General features: G+C 43.3%; 1 protein-coding gene across 6 annotated transcripts in view; it reads right to left on the bottom strand.

Annotated features, from left to right (window-relative positions):
- IL17RB (interleukin 17 receptor B) overlaps positions 1-17,005 on the bottom strand; it is a 35,537-nt gene extending 18,532 nt beyond the window's left edge. For 2 of the 6 annotated variants that reach the window (XM_053298452.1, XM_053298450.1), the window contains exons 1-8: positions 15,951-17,005; positions 12,875-12,899; positions 12,161-12,286; positions 9,795-9,913; positions 8,876-9,002; positions 6,186-6,233; positions 1,326-1,489; positions 1,023-1,088 (exon numbers count right to left, since the gene is read on the bottom strand). In XM_053298452.1, the coding sequence (XP_053154427.1) occupies positions 1,023-1,088; positions 1,326-1,489; positions 6,186-6,233; positions 8,876-9,002; positions 9,795-9,913; positions 12,161-12,286; positions 12,875-12,899; positions 15,951-16,043 (768 nt within the window). In that variant the 5' untranslated portion in view covers positions 16,044-17,005. Of the gene's footprint in view, positions 1-1,022; positions 1,089-1,325; positions 1,490-6,185; positions 6,234-8,875; positions 9,003-9,794; positions 9,914-12,160; positions 12,287-12,874; positions 12,900-15,722 lie in introns of all 6 variants that reach the window. The other 4 variants (XM_053298451.1, XM_053298453.1, XM_053298454.1 and 1 more) reach the window with 4 other exon arrangements.
- Between the last annotated feature and the right edge of the window lie 45 nt (positions 17,006-17,050).

A 17,050-nucleotide genomic window follows, 5' to 3' on the forward strand; every position in this document is an offset into this window, starting at 1 on the left:
AGAGTCAGAATCCCTTACCTTCCTCTTAGAGAGCAGATGGAAACATCTCTCTCTCCCTACCTATTCATTATATAGTCTATAGATTAGGATTAGGTCTTTCCTGTCCAAAGTGTACTTCACCAATAAATCTACTCAGTATTTCGATTCTGTAAGAATCTCCGTGTGTCTTCTCTAAATAGCTGCAACAACTAAACTCTGCATTCTACTCTGTAACTGGAGTGGCTAGCTTCTAGTGCTCTGCTAATTAACTGGGGGCAAAATTACAACCCCCAACACTCCCTGCTGAGGTAAGAACCTCCCCATCTCTGACAACTTTTAAGAAGGCAGTTGAGACATTTATTCACCCAGGCTTTTAATTAGACTTGCAGTTTTTAACATTGTGTTACATTTTAGTTTTTCTTAATGTTTTAATTTGTACTGTTTTATTGTAAACCACCCAGAGACACAAGTTTTGAGTGCTATATAAATATTTTGGGTGCTATATCAATATATGTTGAATATTTTAGTTAGCGAGTTAATTAGCTAGTTAGCTAGCTAAATAAATAATCTGGACATCAGCCAATGCTTTTACATGGATGCTCTTTAAAGAAAGCAGCTGGTGGTCTTTTAAGTATAAAAACAGAAAGATGCATGCTGAATGCTTCTCCTCAGCACTTTCAAACAGGCCTAAGCAGCTTCAAACCCATCCACCCACCCCATTCAAAATGAACATTTATCTGCATTTTGAACCCATTCACAGGAAAGCAGCTGGGGATTATTTGAAGCAGACATCAGGAGCCTAGAAAAGGCTTAAACATCCCTCCCACTCTCATTGTTTCTCCACTCTTTAGACATATGTTTATTTGCATGCAAGGTGTAGTTGGCTTGAGAATGGAACTATTTAAGGGCTTATATCCAGTACAAACTACATTTAACACAGGAAGAAGCACAAGGAAAAAGCACACTAGAAATTCCTCAGAAACCACGTGGAATTATGTCTCCACATAGCTTATTGTTCTTTTATAGTCTAAGTTAAACTTTACCTCTATGAAGTTTTTTCTACTTTCACCAATCACTGGTATTCTGACAGAAATTCTTGTATCATTCTCCTATTCCAAAAACAAAGAAAACGCCAGGAAAATGTAGAATTTTTACAAATAGTTTTTTAAAAAAACGAATGTATCCATTTTTCAGACATTTGTAAAACTGAAAACGTAGGTCTTTTCACACACACACACACACACACACACACACACACACACACACACCCACACCCAGCATTTTACACGAACCTAACATTGCTCATCACTCACTCCTGAATTTGTATCCAAACAACAAAATAATACCTTGGCAGTAAACACAACGTGATAAGTTGGATCATTTAGATGAGAGCACTCATCAGACTCACACAGGAGGATTCTATATTTGGTACTTAAACGACTAGCTGTAAAATTCACTTCTACTTCTGAATTCATGTTGCATACAGTAATGTTTGGATTCCACAAGCTTCCTGTAAAACACAAAGAAATCCTAGGATAAAACATGTGTTTAATATAGCATTTTTGCTTGCTTTTTTTTTTTTGGTCTAAACTGGTGCTGAGTGGATAAAGGTAAAGTGTGCTGCCGAGTTGGTGTCGACTCCTGGTGACCACAGAGCCCTGTGGTTCTCATTGGTAGGAGGGATTTACCATTGCCATCTCCCACGCAGTATGAGATGATGCCTTTCAGCATCTTCCTATATCGCTGCTGCCTGATATAGGTGTTTCCCATTGTCTGGGGAACATATCAGTGAGGATTCGAACTGGCAACCTCTGGCTTGCTAGTCAAGTCATTTCCCTGTTGTGCCATTCAGTGGATGCTGAGTGGGTACTGAAGCAATACCAATTGTGTCTCAAGGCATTTAAAGGGTCACTAAAATTACAATGAAATTTATTTTCCCCGCAGGTAACTGTTCTGCCTCCATCTCACCTGCTGCCCTTCTCCTTACTGTCTTTGCCCTCTTTGTGCCACAAGCCACATAGGTGCTTGCCCCTTCCCTCTGCAGTGAGCAACTCTTGATTCTGTCCTTCCTCCTTGACAGCTGTGGCATACTGAAAAGGAGGATAGAGAAAAAGAAATGTAGAAGAGAGGAGAGTGATGGCCTACAGAGTCTCTTCTAGGCCACCATTCTCCTCTCCTCCACCCTTCCTCTTTCTTTTCACTATGGTGAATGTAATGAGGAGGAAGAATGGAGTCAGAGAAGCTTGCTGTAGTTGAGGTGGTGTCTGCATGCACAGCATGACAGTGTCAGAGGAAGGAGAAAAATTGCTGCTTAAGGTGACTGCTTCTCCACACAGCAGCAGCATGGGGTTGGCCCTAGCTGGTAAATTAGAGTTTTGTGCAATGCAGAGAGACACTCATATTCAACCAAAGCACTAATCTTGTAATTATTTTAGTTGAGATTGTTAGTCACCTTGTAGATCTTAGGGTGGAAAAATGGGAAACAAATGTTTTAAACACACAAGAAGTAGTCCCAAGCCACTGCTTCCCCTGCCCACATCCATACTGCATTCCTTTTCACTGTGTATTTATGAGATTTGTATCTCACCCTTCCTCCAGGCAGCTTGGGACAAGCTACATAGAGTGACTACTTTTTACCTTCACAAAAACAAAACTTAACTGCTCTCCTCATACATTTCAAAAAGTATTAGACTGTCAAATGCCTTCATCTGGAGAAGAAAGAACTTCCCAGTTACTTTCTCCTCTAGGCCACGGGGTGGGGAGGGGTGGGGTTGGGGGACTGAAAGCTATCCACAGGATACAATGGAGAAATCAAAGACTGAGCATATTGGGCAAAACACTTTCCCCATTCTAAATAAAGTATAAGCAAAAACAAGAGTCCATGGAGGTTTCCCAGACAGGGGGCTTTACTGCAGGAGGAAGGGATGTAAGTTGGGACAGGTTAGGATGAAATAATCTAAAATGCATATAAGTGTGTATAAACCAAAATAAGCATCAATCGGAGTAAATCTGGGCTGTTCACGTTTCTGCTTTTTATTGCAGCGGATCATGGTTTGTTATGGTTTTCAAACCTTGGCTTGTTCATATGGCAGATTTCTCCCCATCCATCCCACCCATTCTGGCTAATACGGTTGCAGAGGAAACAAGGCACTCCACTTCCAGGAGTGAGCATGTGCGTACATGGGGCTACATGTGGGGTTTTTTTTAATGCCGCCCCCCCCCCCAGTGCTCTTGTGCAAGTACATCTGCATGGGAGCACAATCCCTTGTTCCATACACTATCTACTAGGCTTGTGCTCGAAACGTTTCGGAGGCCATTATGAAGGCCTCCGAAACGTTTTGGCGCTGGGGGCAGTTTCGGCATCGAAACGCCGATGGGGTAGCACTTTAAGGGCGGGGGAGGGTGTACTCACCCCTCCCGCCGCATTTCCCCTGCCGGCACGCTGTCATTTTGAAGCCCCTCGGGGCGGCAGCGTTCCTCCCTGCCACCCCGTTTCCCCCGTCGGCCGGAAGTGGCCAGAAGTCGCGAGCGCGCGTGCACCCGTCAGCACCGAAAATCTTCGTGCACATCCCTACTATCTACTGTCATTGAGCACTGCTTCCACTTTGGAGCTCTCATTGGGAGAGGGTTGGAATCCTAGGCGCATGCACACTTCTCAGGAATTTCCCCACTTCTGTTTATTTGGTTTAATTTTTGTGTGTGCTCTTGTGCACCCCTGCTATTGAAAGCAAGTCAGAAATCCTTTTGAAGCGGCACAGTTGCACAAAGCACCTTTGCAAAACAACACACAGCCATCTGTGGGGAAAGAGAAAGAAGTTCAGAGTGTGGTATTGGTTGGGTATAAAGCTCTGAAAATTGGCACACAGGCAGTGGAGGATGGCAGGACTCTCTGTATTTAATTTCAAGTGGATTGGTCTAAATTCATTTTAATGATATTTTGAAGATGGTGCTGAGATTGTACTAAAGTCAGAGAATTGCAGCAAAAAACAATTTCACATCCAAGAATCATTTAAAAAAAAAATCATTAAAAATAACACATGGACCAATTTACTTGAAATTAAATACACAGAATCCTGCTTTCCTCCACAATCTGTGTGCCAATTTTCAGTACTCTTTATCCAGCCACTAATGTGTACTGAATTTTCTCTCTTCTTCCCCTAGACGGCTGTGTTTTTTGGTGTGAGAGGGTGCTCTTGAGCAACTGCGCTTCTTCAAAAGGATTTATGACTTGTTTTCTTCCTTTTACAACAGCAGAGGAGTGCAAGACCACCTTGCTAAAAAAAACCCTCAAATTAAAAACGAGAGAGAGTCCGCACTTGGAGAACAGAAATCAAGGCTGCGATACAGTGGAAAAACTTGCTGGAACTGCAGAAAGTGGCTGTAGACACCATTTCACATTTCTACTGCCATTTTATTTTCTGAGAAATATAATGCTATTTCTGTATTATGTCCAATCTGATATAGGCTTCCGAGTATAATACAGAGAGTAAAAGCTGCCATGGATTTTGGATTTGCTAGTGCTATGTGCCAGTCCATTGTTCTAGTGCGCCACCGGCAGTGCACAAGAGCACCGAGGAATTTTATTTTATTTTTTTAAATGACCAGAAGTTGTCTGTAGGGCACAGGAAACAAGTCTGCCCAGTCAGGTATTGGGAGGGGTGGCAGGTAGAACTGACACACCACAAAGTCACCCTCAGGCAAGTAGCCAAACCTCCAACCTCTTGCTTCATCTATGTGGTTTCTACATACAGTTTTTAGAAAGCATGTTAAATCTTGGCTTTTTACCCAGGCTTTTATAGGATTGTCTCTATTTCTGATTCTTTGTATATTGTATTTTGTATGGTTATTTTATGCTTGTATTTTAAATCTTTAGTCAGATTCTTGTTTTTATCTTTTATCTTAATATTTTAATTGTGTATTTTATAGTATTGTTTTAATGAAAGGTGGTATATAAATTTAACAATAAATAAATAAAATAAATATGGCACAGCAAATGTCGGACTATCCTGTGCTGCCATTTTCACCACTCTCCCAAAGTGCAACTTTTAAAAACATGCTTATATTACATATTAAGGACCAATCTACATGAATTGTCATGAAAAAAAATCATTGGTTGTATGAATGACATTACCATATTGAAGTCGTGTAAATCCTTCCATTGTATAAACTTGCCACTACCCTATGCATGGTGAAGTTAATTGCTGGTAAATAAATCGGAGAAGATCGCTGTTTGGAAAACCTCATTCTCACATTCAAGCTTAACTAGATGAGATGATGATAGGATATCCTGTCTGTCTCTTTAATTTAATTTTAAATTAGCAGATAATTGCTTGGGGGCAGGGGAGAGGAAACCAGCTGGACAAAAAACCTCCAACTGATCTTAAAATGGCTAACATGATGTGCAGTGTTATGCTAGCATAAGGGACCTGCAGGGGCTGCCACACAACTAAGTGGATGCTGATGAGTGGATGCTGATTAAGTCATTGCACAACTGACCACTTGTGCAACATCATCAGAGCTGCCTTTCCCATCATGGAGCAGCCGAGGGTCCCTTACACTGGTGTGCCACTGTGCATCACGTCAGCCATTATTTTTATGGTTTGTTTTAAAACATTTTAAAATTGTGCCACATATGCAAATACAGTCTACATATGCTACAGGTGGTGCAAGGCTACAACTGGGTGTGCCCAAGAAACAGCCTTGTAGTGTAGCCTAGTGTTGTTGTTATCCCCACATTGCATGCTTGTGGCTTATAACGGCCTACAATGTAGTTCAACTAAATGTAGCTGTCTTGTGTTCCATTCACTTTCATGAAAACTTGCCGGGCTTTTGCCGCTCTAACACTGTAAAATGGAGATTCCAGATGAAACAAGAAACTGGGGACATAATTACTCTAGCATCTATTTCGATGGTTCTCCTAAGATATATCCAAGGTTTATGGTGGAGTGGCGGAGCAGGGAGAGGACGCAGACTCTGTGGGAGGTTAGTGGATGGGGAAGCAGTCAGTGGACTTGGTCTAAGTGCCCTTCCCACTTAAACAGAAGTGCCTAATACCTTATGGAGTTATTTTCATCCCCCAACTTGCTCTCTTCTGGGAAATTGTGTGTGAACTGATTATCATTCGCACGTTAAAGTGTTCCTTAAATTATTAAGAATAAAAGATATTTTCTACATCACTAAAATATATAAAAAATAAGGTAACTTGCCTTTTTCTTCACAAGTTTTGACACATTTCATTGCATTCTCTTCACAACCTGAAGTGAAATACCAAAAAAACCCAAAAAACAAAACACCAAACACTCTATTTAGCAATTCTGCTTGTTTATATCAAGATATTCTAACTGAAGCCTATTATAGTCTCAACATATACTTGAGAATGGTAAGATACAAGCGCCAACTACTAAGCTATTGGTTTATCTGGAGAACAGAAATGAGATTATCCTTGTCATGACTCCTACCCGAGTCAGAGGAGGAGGGGGGGAGTTAACTGGGGTTGAATCCTTGTCTGTAAGGGATTCAGTAGCCTGCCACCATCCACTTTATTTTGATGTGGGGAAAACCACTCTCCATATAAGGTTGGGGGAGGGGGGGAGTTAAAGTGGCAAAACCCTTCCAAAAAAGGCCGAGCAGTCCTAGGCCTGCAGAGGTGTGTGACTAAGACAGAGCCAAAATGAAAGACAGCACACTTCAGAATCAAAAATTTATTATCAGATTAAAAGAAAAAGGTACACAATAAGAACAATTGTCTTTTCATAAAACAGATTGCAAGAGAGAATTTTCATTCACCTGGCAATGCAGATTCCAAACAATCAGTAAAGGAAAATAACTTCCCTGACATGTTTAACTGGAGAGCTGGTCTTGTGGTAGCAAGCATGACTTGTCCCCATAGCTAAGCAGGGTCTGCCCTGGTTGCATCTGAATGGGAGACTTGATGTGTGAGCACTACAAGATATTCCCCGCAGGGGATGAAGCCGTTCTGGGAAGAGCAGAAGGTTTCAAGTTCCCTCCCTGGCTTCTCCAAGATAGGGCTGAGAGAGATTCCTGCCTGCAACCTTGGAGAAGCCACTGCCAGTCTGTGAAGACAATACTGAGCTAGATAGACCAATGGTCTGACTCAGTATATGGCAGTTTCCTAATTAGTCCTAACAATACTTACAGGCTGCAGCCTTCCTATATCCCCCCAGCTAGTGGCATAGATAGGGGAGAGGGGGCCTATGTTCACCCCTCTCTATGGCACCCCAAAGTAAGGGAGAAGATAATGAAGAAAATAGGGAGTGGTGGAGCTGGAGGGCTCTCAGGAGCTGGGGGTCTGGGTTCTTTGAACCCTTTTGCCAAAACTTCTGCTGGTGGATTGGTCCCTTTGATTTGAACTTCCCGGGCTTTTTTCTTTCGGGCTTTAGGAAAGACCCACCCTCCCAGCAGTTGCTCTAAGTGAGGCCTAGTCCTCCCTCAAAGCCTTCCTGTCACTACAATCCTATCTTTAGCAACTATTAATTCACATTACACCAGAAGCATTAATCCATTAGAAAGTCTGGTGACTTGTAACACAAATGTAAAACAGAAAAATACTTTTCATCACACTACTTATGTATATGTATGTATCTGTGTGTGTATACACATACACACACAAATAAGGTCATGCATTTGACTAAATACCCTGGGGCTGGGGAGGGCTGGTTCCTCAAGTAGGTAGGAACCTGCCTCCCTGCAGATGATCCTGACACTCATGGTCCCTCTGCTGCTAACACACCCACAGGAGCGCTGGAGTGGTGAACGGCAGAGCTGGGATCCGGAAGAGAAAGTCGTCTGACATCTCACAATTCACTGCACAAGGTGCGCAATGCATTGGGGGATTTCCCCGCTGCTAGGCGCTCCTTCCACCCAGCTCTATGGATACTGGGGCTGCCAGCTTTATGGACACTCGGCACTCCACACGACCAGGAGATGGGGTAGAAGGATGCACACTTCTACCTCACTTTTATCCTGGGTAGAAAACCCAGGCTACCCAGCAAAGGTGTGCCAGAATCAGTCCCAATCCCGGTGCTTCACACGACTCGGTCTAACCGGGTAGAGCTGTGCTAGTCCATGTAGACCTGGTCATGTGAACAACCTCAATATATCGCTTTTCACCACATAGACCCCTAGGTAATTTTTAACAGTTAAAACATACTAACAGAAAATTTAACACAAGTCAAACAATAAAATCCAAACTAAAAAAGCACAGGGCAGGATAAACACATTAGGAACATAGGGAAATGCAGACTATTGGTCCACCTAACTCAGCATTGTCTACACCAGGGTTTCTCAATGTGTGGGTCCCCAGATGTTATTGGACTTCAACTCCCATAATCCCCAGCCCCAGTGGCCTTTGGTTTGGAATTATGGGAGTTGAAGTCCAATTACATCTGGGGACCCACACGTTGAGAAACTCTGGTCTACACTGACTGGCAGTGGCTTTTCAGGGCTTCAGCAGGAATTTTTCGGAGTCCTACTGTGGGAGATGCTGAAGATTGAACCTGGTACCTCTGCATGCTAAGCAGATACTCTACCACTGAGCTATGGCCCCATCCCTACCTCACATTTCAGCACATACTTTGGAAACAGTAATAAAGAAAAGTTATTGTGCCCACTCCTGGCCCCAAAGCTTGAATAACCTCCCCTACAAAATACCTCTATGGGAATGAGTTCCATAATCTGGAGGCAACAACTGAGACCATGAGGTCTCAGATCATCAGGCCTTAGCTAGCATCAGCACACAGGAAAGAGCCCTGCCCCCAGCAGAGCTTGTAAAGCAGGTAGATGCACTGGGGAGCAAGCAGTCCTTCCAATAACCTTAAAAAGTATTTATGTTACCATTCACAGGAGGTGCTGTCCCCTCCGCCTCCACCCCAGTTACCTGGAGAAGAGAGCTGTACGTGAACTGATGCAGCATCCTCTCCTGGATTTGCTGGTGGTAGGTTGTAAGCGTAAACAATGTATTTGGTATTTTCTTCTACAGGGAATCCAACATAGTGGAACTGCCACTGAAATAGAAAGAGATCTGAAAGTCATATAATCCTCTCAGATTTGAGTAATCTCAGAGCCTTCCTCTCTCTTTTTGCACAACACACACACCACACACACAACTTTATTTCACAATTATTAAATTTAGGGTGCTGAAATTACCTATAGAAATATATAACATAAATGTGCGTACACTGCATATGTAATATATAACCCCCCTATATTCCCACCATTGTCAGATATAAAGCTCTTTTCTGGCAACTGAAGACAATTCAAGAACAGCTTGAAGAAGCAGTGCCCTCACCCCCATCCCCTCACAAAAGCCAGGCTACAGAGGCCTAGTTAGTGTTCTCTGGATTCTCAGAATAACCTGGCCTGGATTAACTTCATATATTACGCAGTTACAAGTTACTACAGCAGAAACATGAGCTGGATTTTTAAACACTGCAGCCACAATTCAGTTCAGCAGCTTCAGTCACATAGGTATGTTTTGTTGAACTTTATCATAGAGCCACTGTACTTGTACCTGCTCTCTGACTGTAGCCATTTTTGAATAAATTAATTTGTAAACTTGTTGAATAAAGAAGTTCCTGCTGCACTGCAGGGAATTTTGTACTGTACTAACTTTCAGGATTCTTCCAATGGACACTTCTCTGTCCATGATATGACTATTCCAATTGGAATATCTTACACAACTCTCTCGGCATGTTTTACGACATAAGTAACCTGGCCTTATATTTTGTAAATGCCTAGTTTACCCTGTTATCCCATAGCAGTGCAATATAATAACTTTATTTTTAAAAAGCTCTTACTCTTTGATGATGAATTGTAGTTTGGCTTTGAAACTTTTCAGTGTAATCACACCTAACACAAACCAGAAGTCCAGATGCTGCTACACATATCGTGGTGGCGTGAAGGTATTGAATGCTGGCTGAAGCAAAGACAGGAATGGTTTATTTGCTCGAGAATCAATGTCCAGTATAATCCAGTTTGTTCTCAAACTTTGCCACAGAAAAAAAATGCCCTAAATAAGCAATGTTTCTTCCTCACTGGCCAACCTTAAGAGAGCTGCTTCACAATTCTGCAGTGGCAAATTTGTGTATAGCACCACATTACATGCAGTAGAGAGACACTACTAAAGTTATTTTAAAAATAAAGCCAGTCTCTGTTGCCTACAATACATTGCCTGCAAAGCCAAATGCTTCTAGAGGAAATGTATTCCAGAATGCACCTGTTCTTCACAAACTGCATTCTCACATAGAAACTAAAGTGCTTTGCATGTACACATTAGAACACTATGAAGCTCTTCTCACGGTCAGCGAGAAGAGCCGTAAGGGGGCTTGTGGGGGGGGGGGAGCAGGTGTGATGCTGTGCCCATCCGTTCGGGCCAGCGCCTTTAATCAACTGCAAGGCGCACCTGCGCAAGTTGAGAGATCGTCGCAAGCCCGTGATGACACAGGCTTGCGACGATCTCCTTTGAGCAGGCACACCTCACATTTGCTTAAAGACGCTGGCCCAAACAGAGGGGTGCAGTGCCACTCCTGCTCCCAGCCCACCACCGCCTGGGGAGAGGGGAATGAAGGGAGAAGGACTGCTCTTCCCCTGCCCCCCCCCCCGACTGCAGTAAGAGGTTCTTGGTGGGTTTTTTCAAGTGGAGCTTTGGTGGGATGGGCACAGGGTGGCTGCCAGAGGCCCCCAGCCCCAGCTATTTGGAGGCCCCCCTGGACCTTGGAGGATCGGACTGGGTTCCCAAGGTCCGGGGGTTAGTGCACCTCTGGCTCCACTGCCCACATTTCGCTCCATGGTATGTGAGCCAGTGCTGTAGATTTGCTTTCTAATTACCATGAATGCATCCAAAGTGGTTTTGCCTCGACGTGTTGCCTGATTACAGTCTGGGAAATGTTAATGGCTAAGGATGGGTCCCTAAGTGGACAATGTACTTTCAAGAGTGCCAGTGCCTGACAAGAGAGTGTGTGAGAAACAGCAGTTTGCCGCTGAAAGGAGCAGAAACAGTAAGAGAAAGCGAAGAGTTTTTCACTGGAGTTAACAGTTAAACTGGATGTGCAGCCTTTGGGTGGGGGTGCCCAAAACTGCCCCATTTGGAATCTTCTGCCTACACTAAAACTACTTGTTTGCTTTCACTTATGATCTGCTTGTAGATCTCTAAATAAAGTAAGTATTATAAAGATACCGTACATTTCTAGTAAGTACATTATCACTCAAAGGAAGCGAAACCCAGACAGCACTTTACATGGAACTTCTCACCATGTGGGGAGGCCGTAACAATATTTTGGAAACTCTGACAATAATCCAAGATCAATGATTAATTAATGTTATGCAAAACAATCAAGGTAGAGTGACTTGCTTTAGTGGGTCTGATCATAGTCACCTCCCTTCTCTCCAGACTACATATATTGTTTCTTAGCCCTCTTCAAACCTTCTGTTCTCAAGGGACAGCAAATATGGGGGGCACAATGGGATTGTACCCACTAACAATGCTCCCATCCACCAATGCAGCAACAAGCTACACAACAGGATCCCATCATTTCACATTTATCTGCAGGGGAAATCACTGAAAGTGGGGGCACCCAGTGCTGCGGCTAGCAGGCACAATCCCACTGTACCTCTCATGTGTTTGTTCTCCCTGAAGAGCAAAATACCTGGAAGAGCCTTCAGGAATACCTATGGTGTATTTTCAATTAATTTACATCCTGAGTTACTGTTATACACCCATACCCTTGAATATAGGGAGGGACATGTTGGTAGGCATGCTGTTATAAGAAGATAAATGGACCTAGCTATGCATGTCAACTCCTTTGTTTTAAAGTAACCAGCTATGAGTGACCTACATTGATAAAGTTGCAATATGGTTAGGTATAAAAAGAAAGTAACCATAGAAAATGCTCTAAAAAATAAACTAGATGGGTTTTTTGAAGGGCTTTTTTATTTTTGCAATTTAATCACAACTGTATCTAAGAGAAGGTCATTAAACTTGCTCTACATCATTATTGTTCGCCACTCCCAAAGCTTAAATAGAGCCTAATTCTAGTGCTAACAAAAATTAAAGAGAAGGTCACATCACAATAGAGCAGACCACAACTTATGTAAACATTTTCTATATTTCAAACTGAATGCAAGCGTTTCATGCTCAGTTTGTTATCCTGACCACAAGACCTACCATTCTCCTTAATGATCCAGGTAATATTAAATTGGCATATTCCATCTTTTTCAACTACCTCAGCATGCAGTTTATCAAGATCTGATGGTGTATAGCTTTGCTGCATCCGCCAGTCAACAGGAGGCCCTTGGAAAGATGAGAAGTTTGGAGCTGGTGATTCTAAATGGCAGTATGAAACATTGCAGAATCTACACTACTTTCTAAACTTCACCTTTTAAATCACAGCTGGCCATTTACAAACCGTGATTCAGGGGCCCATCCACTTCATGGTCAGGATCTTAATACAGCTGGTACCATAAAGTGCAGATTACTGAACATGGCCAGGACATTGTATAATGTAGCATTAACACATGGAATATCAAGCAACTCTGTTCTTGTTAATTGACTGGAAGAGATAACATGCAGAATGTGTGCAAAGGGTAGGGGAGCAATGTGGCCATGGATGGAGTGGGTAAGGATGTTCTGTTGGAAGCATTGACTTTTCTTTATGAGAAAACTTGACTCCAATAAAAATTAGCCTAGGAATGACGAGGAATAATTATGCCTTCTTACAGTCTTTTGTGCCCACTGATCAAAATTAACCCCACCAATTAATCTACCGATAAACCTTACAGCCCTGCAAATCACAGCAAACAACAATGGGATGTACAAACGCACACACTGGGATCCTGCTGATCTTTTAACACTTAAAATATGTGTTTTATTTATACATACCAATTTCTTGCTCACATTTAATATTCTGTAATGAAAAAGGGGGGGAAATGAAATATGTTTTAAAAACAGATTTCTTTACCTGTAGAACAAAAGGAATTTTGCTTAGCTTGGCAGATAGTTGCAATGCATCTCTTCAGTTAAGCAATACACTCATTAGAAAGCAAAACACGCCTCTTCCTAATTGCAAAACCCAATTTTTTTGAACAAAACAAGACTGTATATGGCAAACAATTATCACTATCACCAATAGGGATTAGAAGATCCAGTGGTTTTAAAATAAGCACTGATCAGTAATACAGGAAACTAAATGGAATTGTTCAGTCAAATTTGACAAGCATGATGCAACAGAGACTTCACAACTATTAATGCTGTCATCACAGGCTATGCTCACACAATCAGTGATCCTGCTGAAAGACTTAACCAGGATCACTGAGACCTGCAGAGCTGATCAGACCCTGGTTAAATGCAATTAACCACAGTGGTACGACCAGGATTGCCCAGAAATTCTGGATTCTCACAACCAGCTCTGCAGGTCTCTACAATCCTGGTTAACTCTTTAACCAAGATTGCCATGATTGTGTTAACTCAGCCATAGTGTCAAAATTCACAGGGTAGAACTAGATTTATTCAGCAAGTTTCTAGTCCCAACTTCACATTTAGTAAGATGATGGTCAAGAGGCCAAGATAATTGCCTGGTTCACACAATCATTAGATTCTAGGTTTAATGTGAGTTACTAAATTTAGTGTGATTATGGCCATTCACATGACCTACCAGGTGGGTGGGAGGGTGGCTTTCCAAACCTTGCCTTCGCCCCGATGATCGTTGGTTACTCGGTGGGATCGTCAAGTGCACTCCCACACAATCAGTCCTACTCCATGCAGTGTTGAGCCTCTGGTTCTGGCCTCTGTGAATCCCACAATGCACTGTGCAATACGCACAATGCATTTGGGGACTCCCCCAGGAGACGGGCACTCTGGGCACCCATCTCTGTGTCTGCTGGGGCTAAACATAGCCCCAGCAAACACACGAGCGGTTAGCTCAGGTTAAGGGAGTGTTCACTCCCTTAACCTCAGCTAACAGTCAGGTTTGAAGCGGGACTAGGCGGCACCGCCCTGCCAGGATCGGGCCTGATCCTGGCGGTTCTTATGTGCAGCCTAACCTGGGCTGGGCATCCCTAGCCCGGGTTAGGTGACGCATGAGAACAGCCCCATTGCGTGAGCCCAGGCCAAGGTGGTTTTATGGTCCAAGATGAATCTGAGATTCCCACCTTGGTGTGGGTTCACAAACTCACATTAATGTCAGTAGCTCACATTAAAACCTATTGTGAATTATTGTGTGTGTGTGTGGCCAATACAGGGTGGGTGGGGATAATTATAAGGGAGGATCAGCAGTGGGGATGAAGGGATAGTTAATCTCTCCTGTTAATTCTTCCTTGCAAATCGGCCCCCACCCCCACCCTGGGCTCACTTCTGATTTTGGAGCTTGGCTGGGCAAGTAGCCTTTAAAAACAAGCTTGGAGGGAGAAGTCATTTTGTGCATTGACTCCCTGCCACTTCTTCCTTGTACGCCAATTCCAAGTGGACCCTGTAATTCCCCACTTCCTCCCCCAGTCCCTTCACTAGCATTAAAAGGAAATTAAGGTCTGGGGATCTATTGCTTCATTTCTATTTGCAGAAGTGATCACCCTATCACCTCATCCCAAGGACTGCAGAGGAGGCAATACTTTCCCCTACTTCAAAGGTTTTGTCAGGCTGTAGCCATTAAGTAGCTCCCTATACAAGTGTTTGTGCCCAATTACTTTTATGCGAAGAGAAACATTTTCAGAACTGAATCCCTTTAATGGGAAGGGCCAGCTTCAGAGCTTGAGCACAAGAAGGTCTGCAGGGAGGGGGGCTTTCCCCATTGACCTTCTTACTTTATCGCTAGAAGTGGCGGGAATGCCTTTGAGACTACAATTGGGAATTGGCCTCAACTGACAAGGGTTGGGGATATAATTACTTCATGATCCCAAATTTGATCTAAAAAGAACTAATTTAAAGCAATTTTGTTATAAACTGCCATGAATTCATTTAAGAATGGTGCGCATAAGTATTTTTAATAAAACTGGGTATCAGTTTCTGAGACTCTCTTATACAAGACCCTACAAGATACAAAAGCTGATGGGTGCCTATAAGAATATCATGCCTGCATAAGAAACCTATTATTAGAACACAAGTACCAAAGTTTGCTAGGGTGCTGTATCTGTCTGCCATGGAACCACATTTCTGACTCTAACCCTGAACGAATAAACACACAGGTGTAAATACAGAGAAACTCCTACACAAATAAACACATATTAAAAATAATAATAATAATAACAACAGCAATTTGTTCTCAACCCAGAGAAATATATCATCCCCTGGTAAGGAAAATAGCAACTGCTTTATCACCAATGGTCAGGGGGACCAAAATTGTTTTAATTTGATATTTTTTTCTCAATCCAGAAAAAGCATATGCTCAGTCAAGATGAAAAATTGGTGTGGTTGCATGCATGTATGTATGTATGCATAACTGGATAGGAGGGTGATTTGGCTACCACCAAGACAGACAAAAGTAAAAGGTTTGTTCTACTTTAGGCATATAATTCCATTGATTTTTTTTAATGATCTAAAGACAAAGTATTTCTGAACCCAGCGACTCTCTTCTTCAGACTTATTGTTTGATGAACAGCTATGAGATTCTGATAGGCGTGAGTTTTTGATAACCCGTCTGTCAAAACCCTTTCAAATATTGGTACCCGAGTCACCAGGAAGGAACTTCTGATAACAAGCTTGTCAAAAATCGCGCGCACACCTTTAACTGGGGTACCTTTGAAAATTAAACGATCCTTAGCCAGTATTGTTTTTTGATGCTCAAACCCAGTGAGGAACTGCTACCTTTCATAGGCAAAGCCTTTGAAAAGCTACCTTTATTCCTAGCAGAAATTCGAAAGCTACAGCTTGTCAAAACGCGTTGAGTTGTTGCCGAGGGAAAAGGGAAGCGGCAGCAACCCACATAGCGCGGCAGAGAGAACAAGGGCTTGACCGCGAGTCTCACCGAAGTACGCCTTACCGGGCGGGTTTCTTCTTCGGAGCTGCACCCGCTCAGCACCGCAACCAGCAGCAGCAGCACCCAAGTCGCCGCATTCATGCTCGCTCGCTCGCTTCTCGGCGGGACGATGACACGCTGCCGTCTCTGCTGCCGCCTCCTGGCCGAGCCTCGCTTGCTGTCCTCCGTGTAAGCTTCCTTGGAAAGTCTCAACTGGTCCCTCCGGGCTTCGCCCCGCCAATTTATGTCTCCGCCCGCCCCCTCAGCGCAGCCGGCTTGTCGGCCTGAGCCAGCCACCAACCGAGCAGCCCAGCAAGCACGGAACCCTTCGGTGTTTTGGCTGGGGCCCCAAACAGCAAGACACGGGTTGTTTCGCACGCTCTTTTTTCCTGCGGGGGAGAGCCAGGCAGGTCAACAGGGCATGGTACCCCCCTTGCACCTCTTGCTGAGCCCAGATAACTACGCCTGCGCTGCTGCCCTTTCTTTTCGCCGGGTGCCGGACAGGAGGCGCGAAGGAAGCAATTAAATCAAAGTAGCCAAGATGATTTTCCTATGTAAACTTATTTACTACACAGACTCTGGGACGCCAGCAGCAAAAAGGTGAAAAAGGGAAGCGCGGGGGGGGGGGGGGAAGAGAGAAACAAAATAATCTGCAAATAGTCAGAAACAATCTGCCACGTGTTCCTTCTTTGAAATGCTTATCCTAAATGGTAAAAAATAAAGTACTTATTTAAAATGCTTATGGTCAAAATCAAATGCTAGTTTGATGTGACTGTGGAAGTCTTGGACCTAGACAGAACCGCCTTAACGTTTATTGAGGAACCGCTATAAACCCTTTCACCACAAACCGTTGTTTATTTCGGAAAGAGCTGGAAATGTTATGATCCATATGGATGCATAACCAGAGCGCTTGCGGGTGAGTAGGAGGTACTAGCAAACTCCAGATGACCTGCACGTTGGTGTTCAAAAAATCTGAAGCAGAAAACTCAAAGGGAGTCAGCCCCACAAACTGCCCCCATTTAAGTCAATGGGACAGAATGTGCATGGGCTCAGAGTGCAGGTAGCAGACAAGCAGGTAGGCAAATCTCTAACTGAACTGTGGTGAGGAG

The sequence above is a fragment of the Hemicordylus capensis genome, chromosome 2 (genome assembly GCF_027244095.1).
Source record: "Hemicordylus capensis ecotype Gifberg chromosome 2, rHemCap1.1.pri, whole genome shotgun sequence".
Taxonomy (NCBI): Eukaryota; Metazoa; Chordata; class Lepidosauria; order Squamata; family Cordylidae; genus Hemicordylus; species Hemicordylus capensis.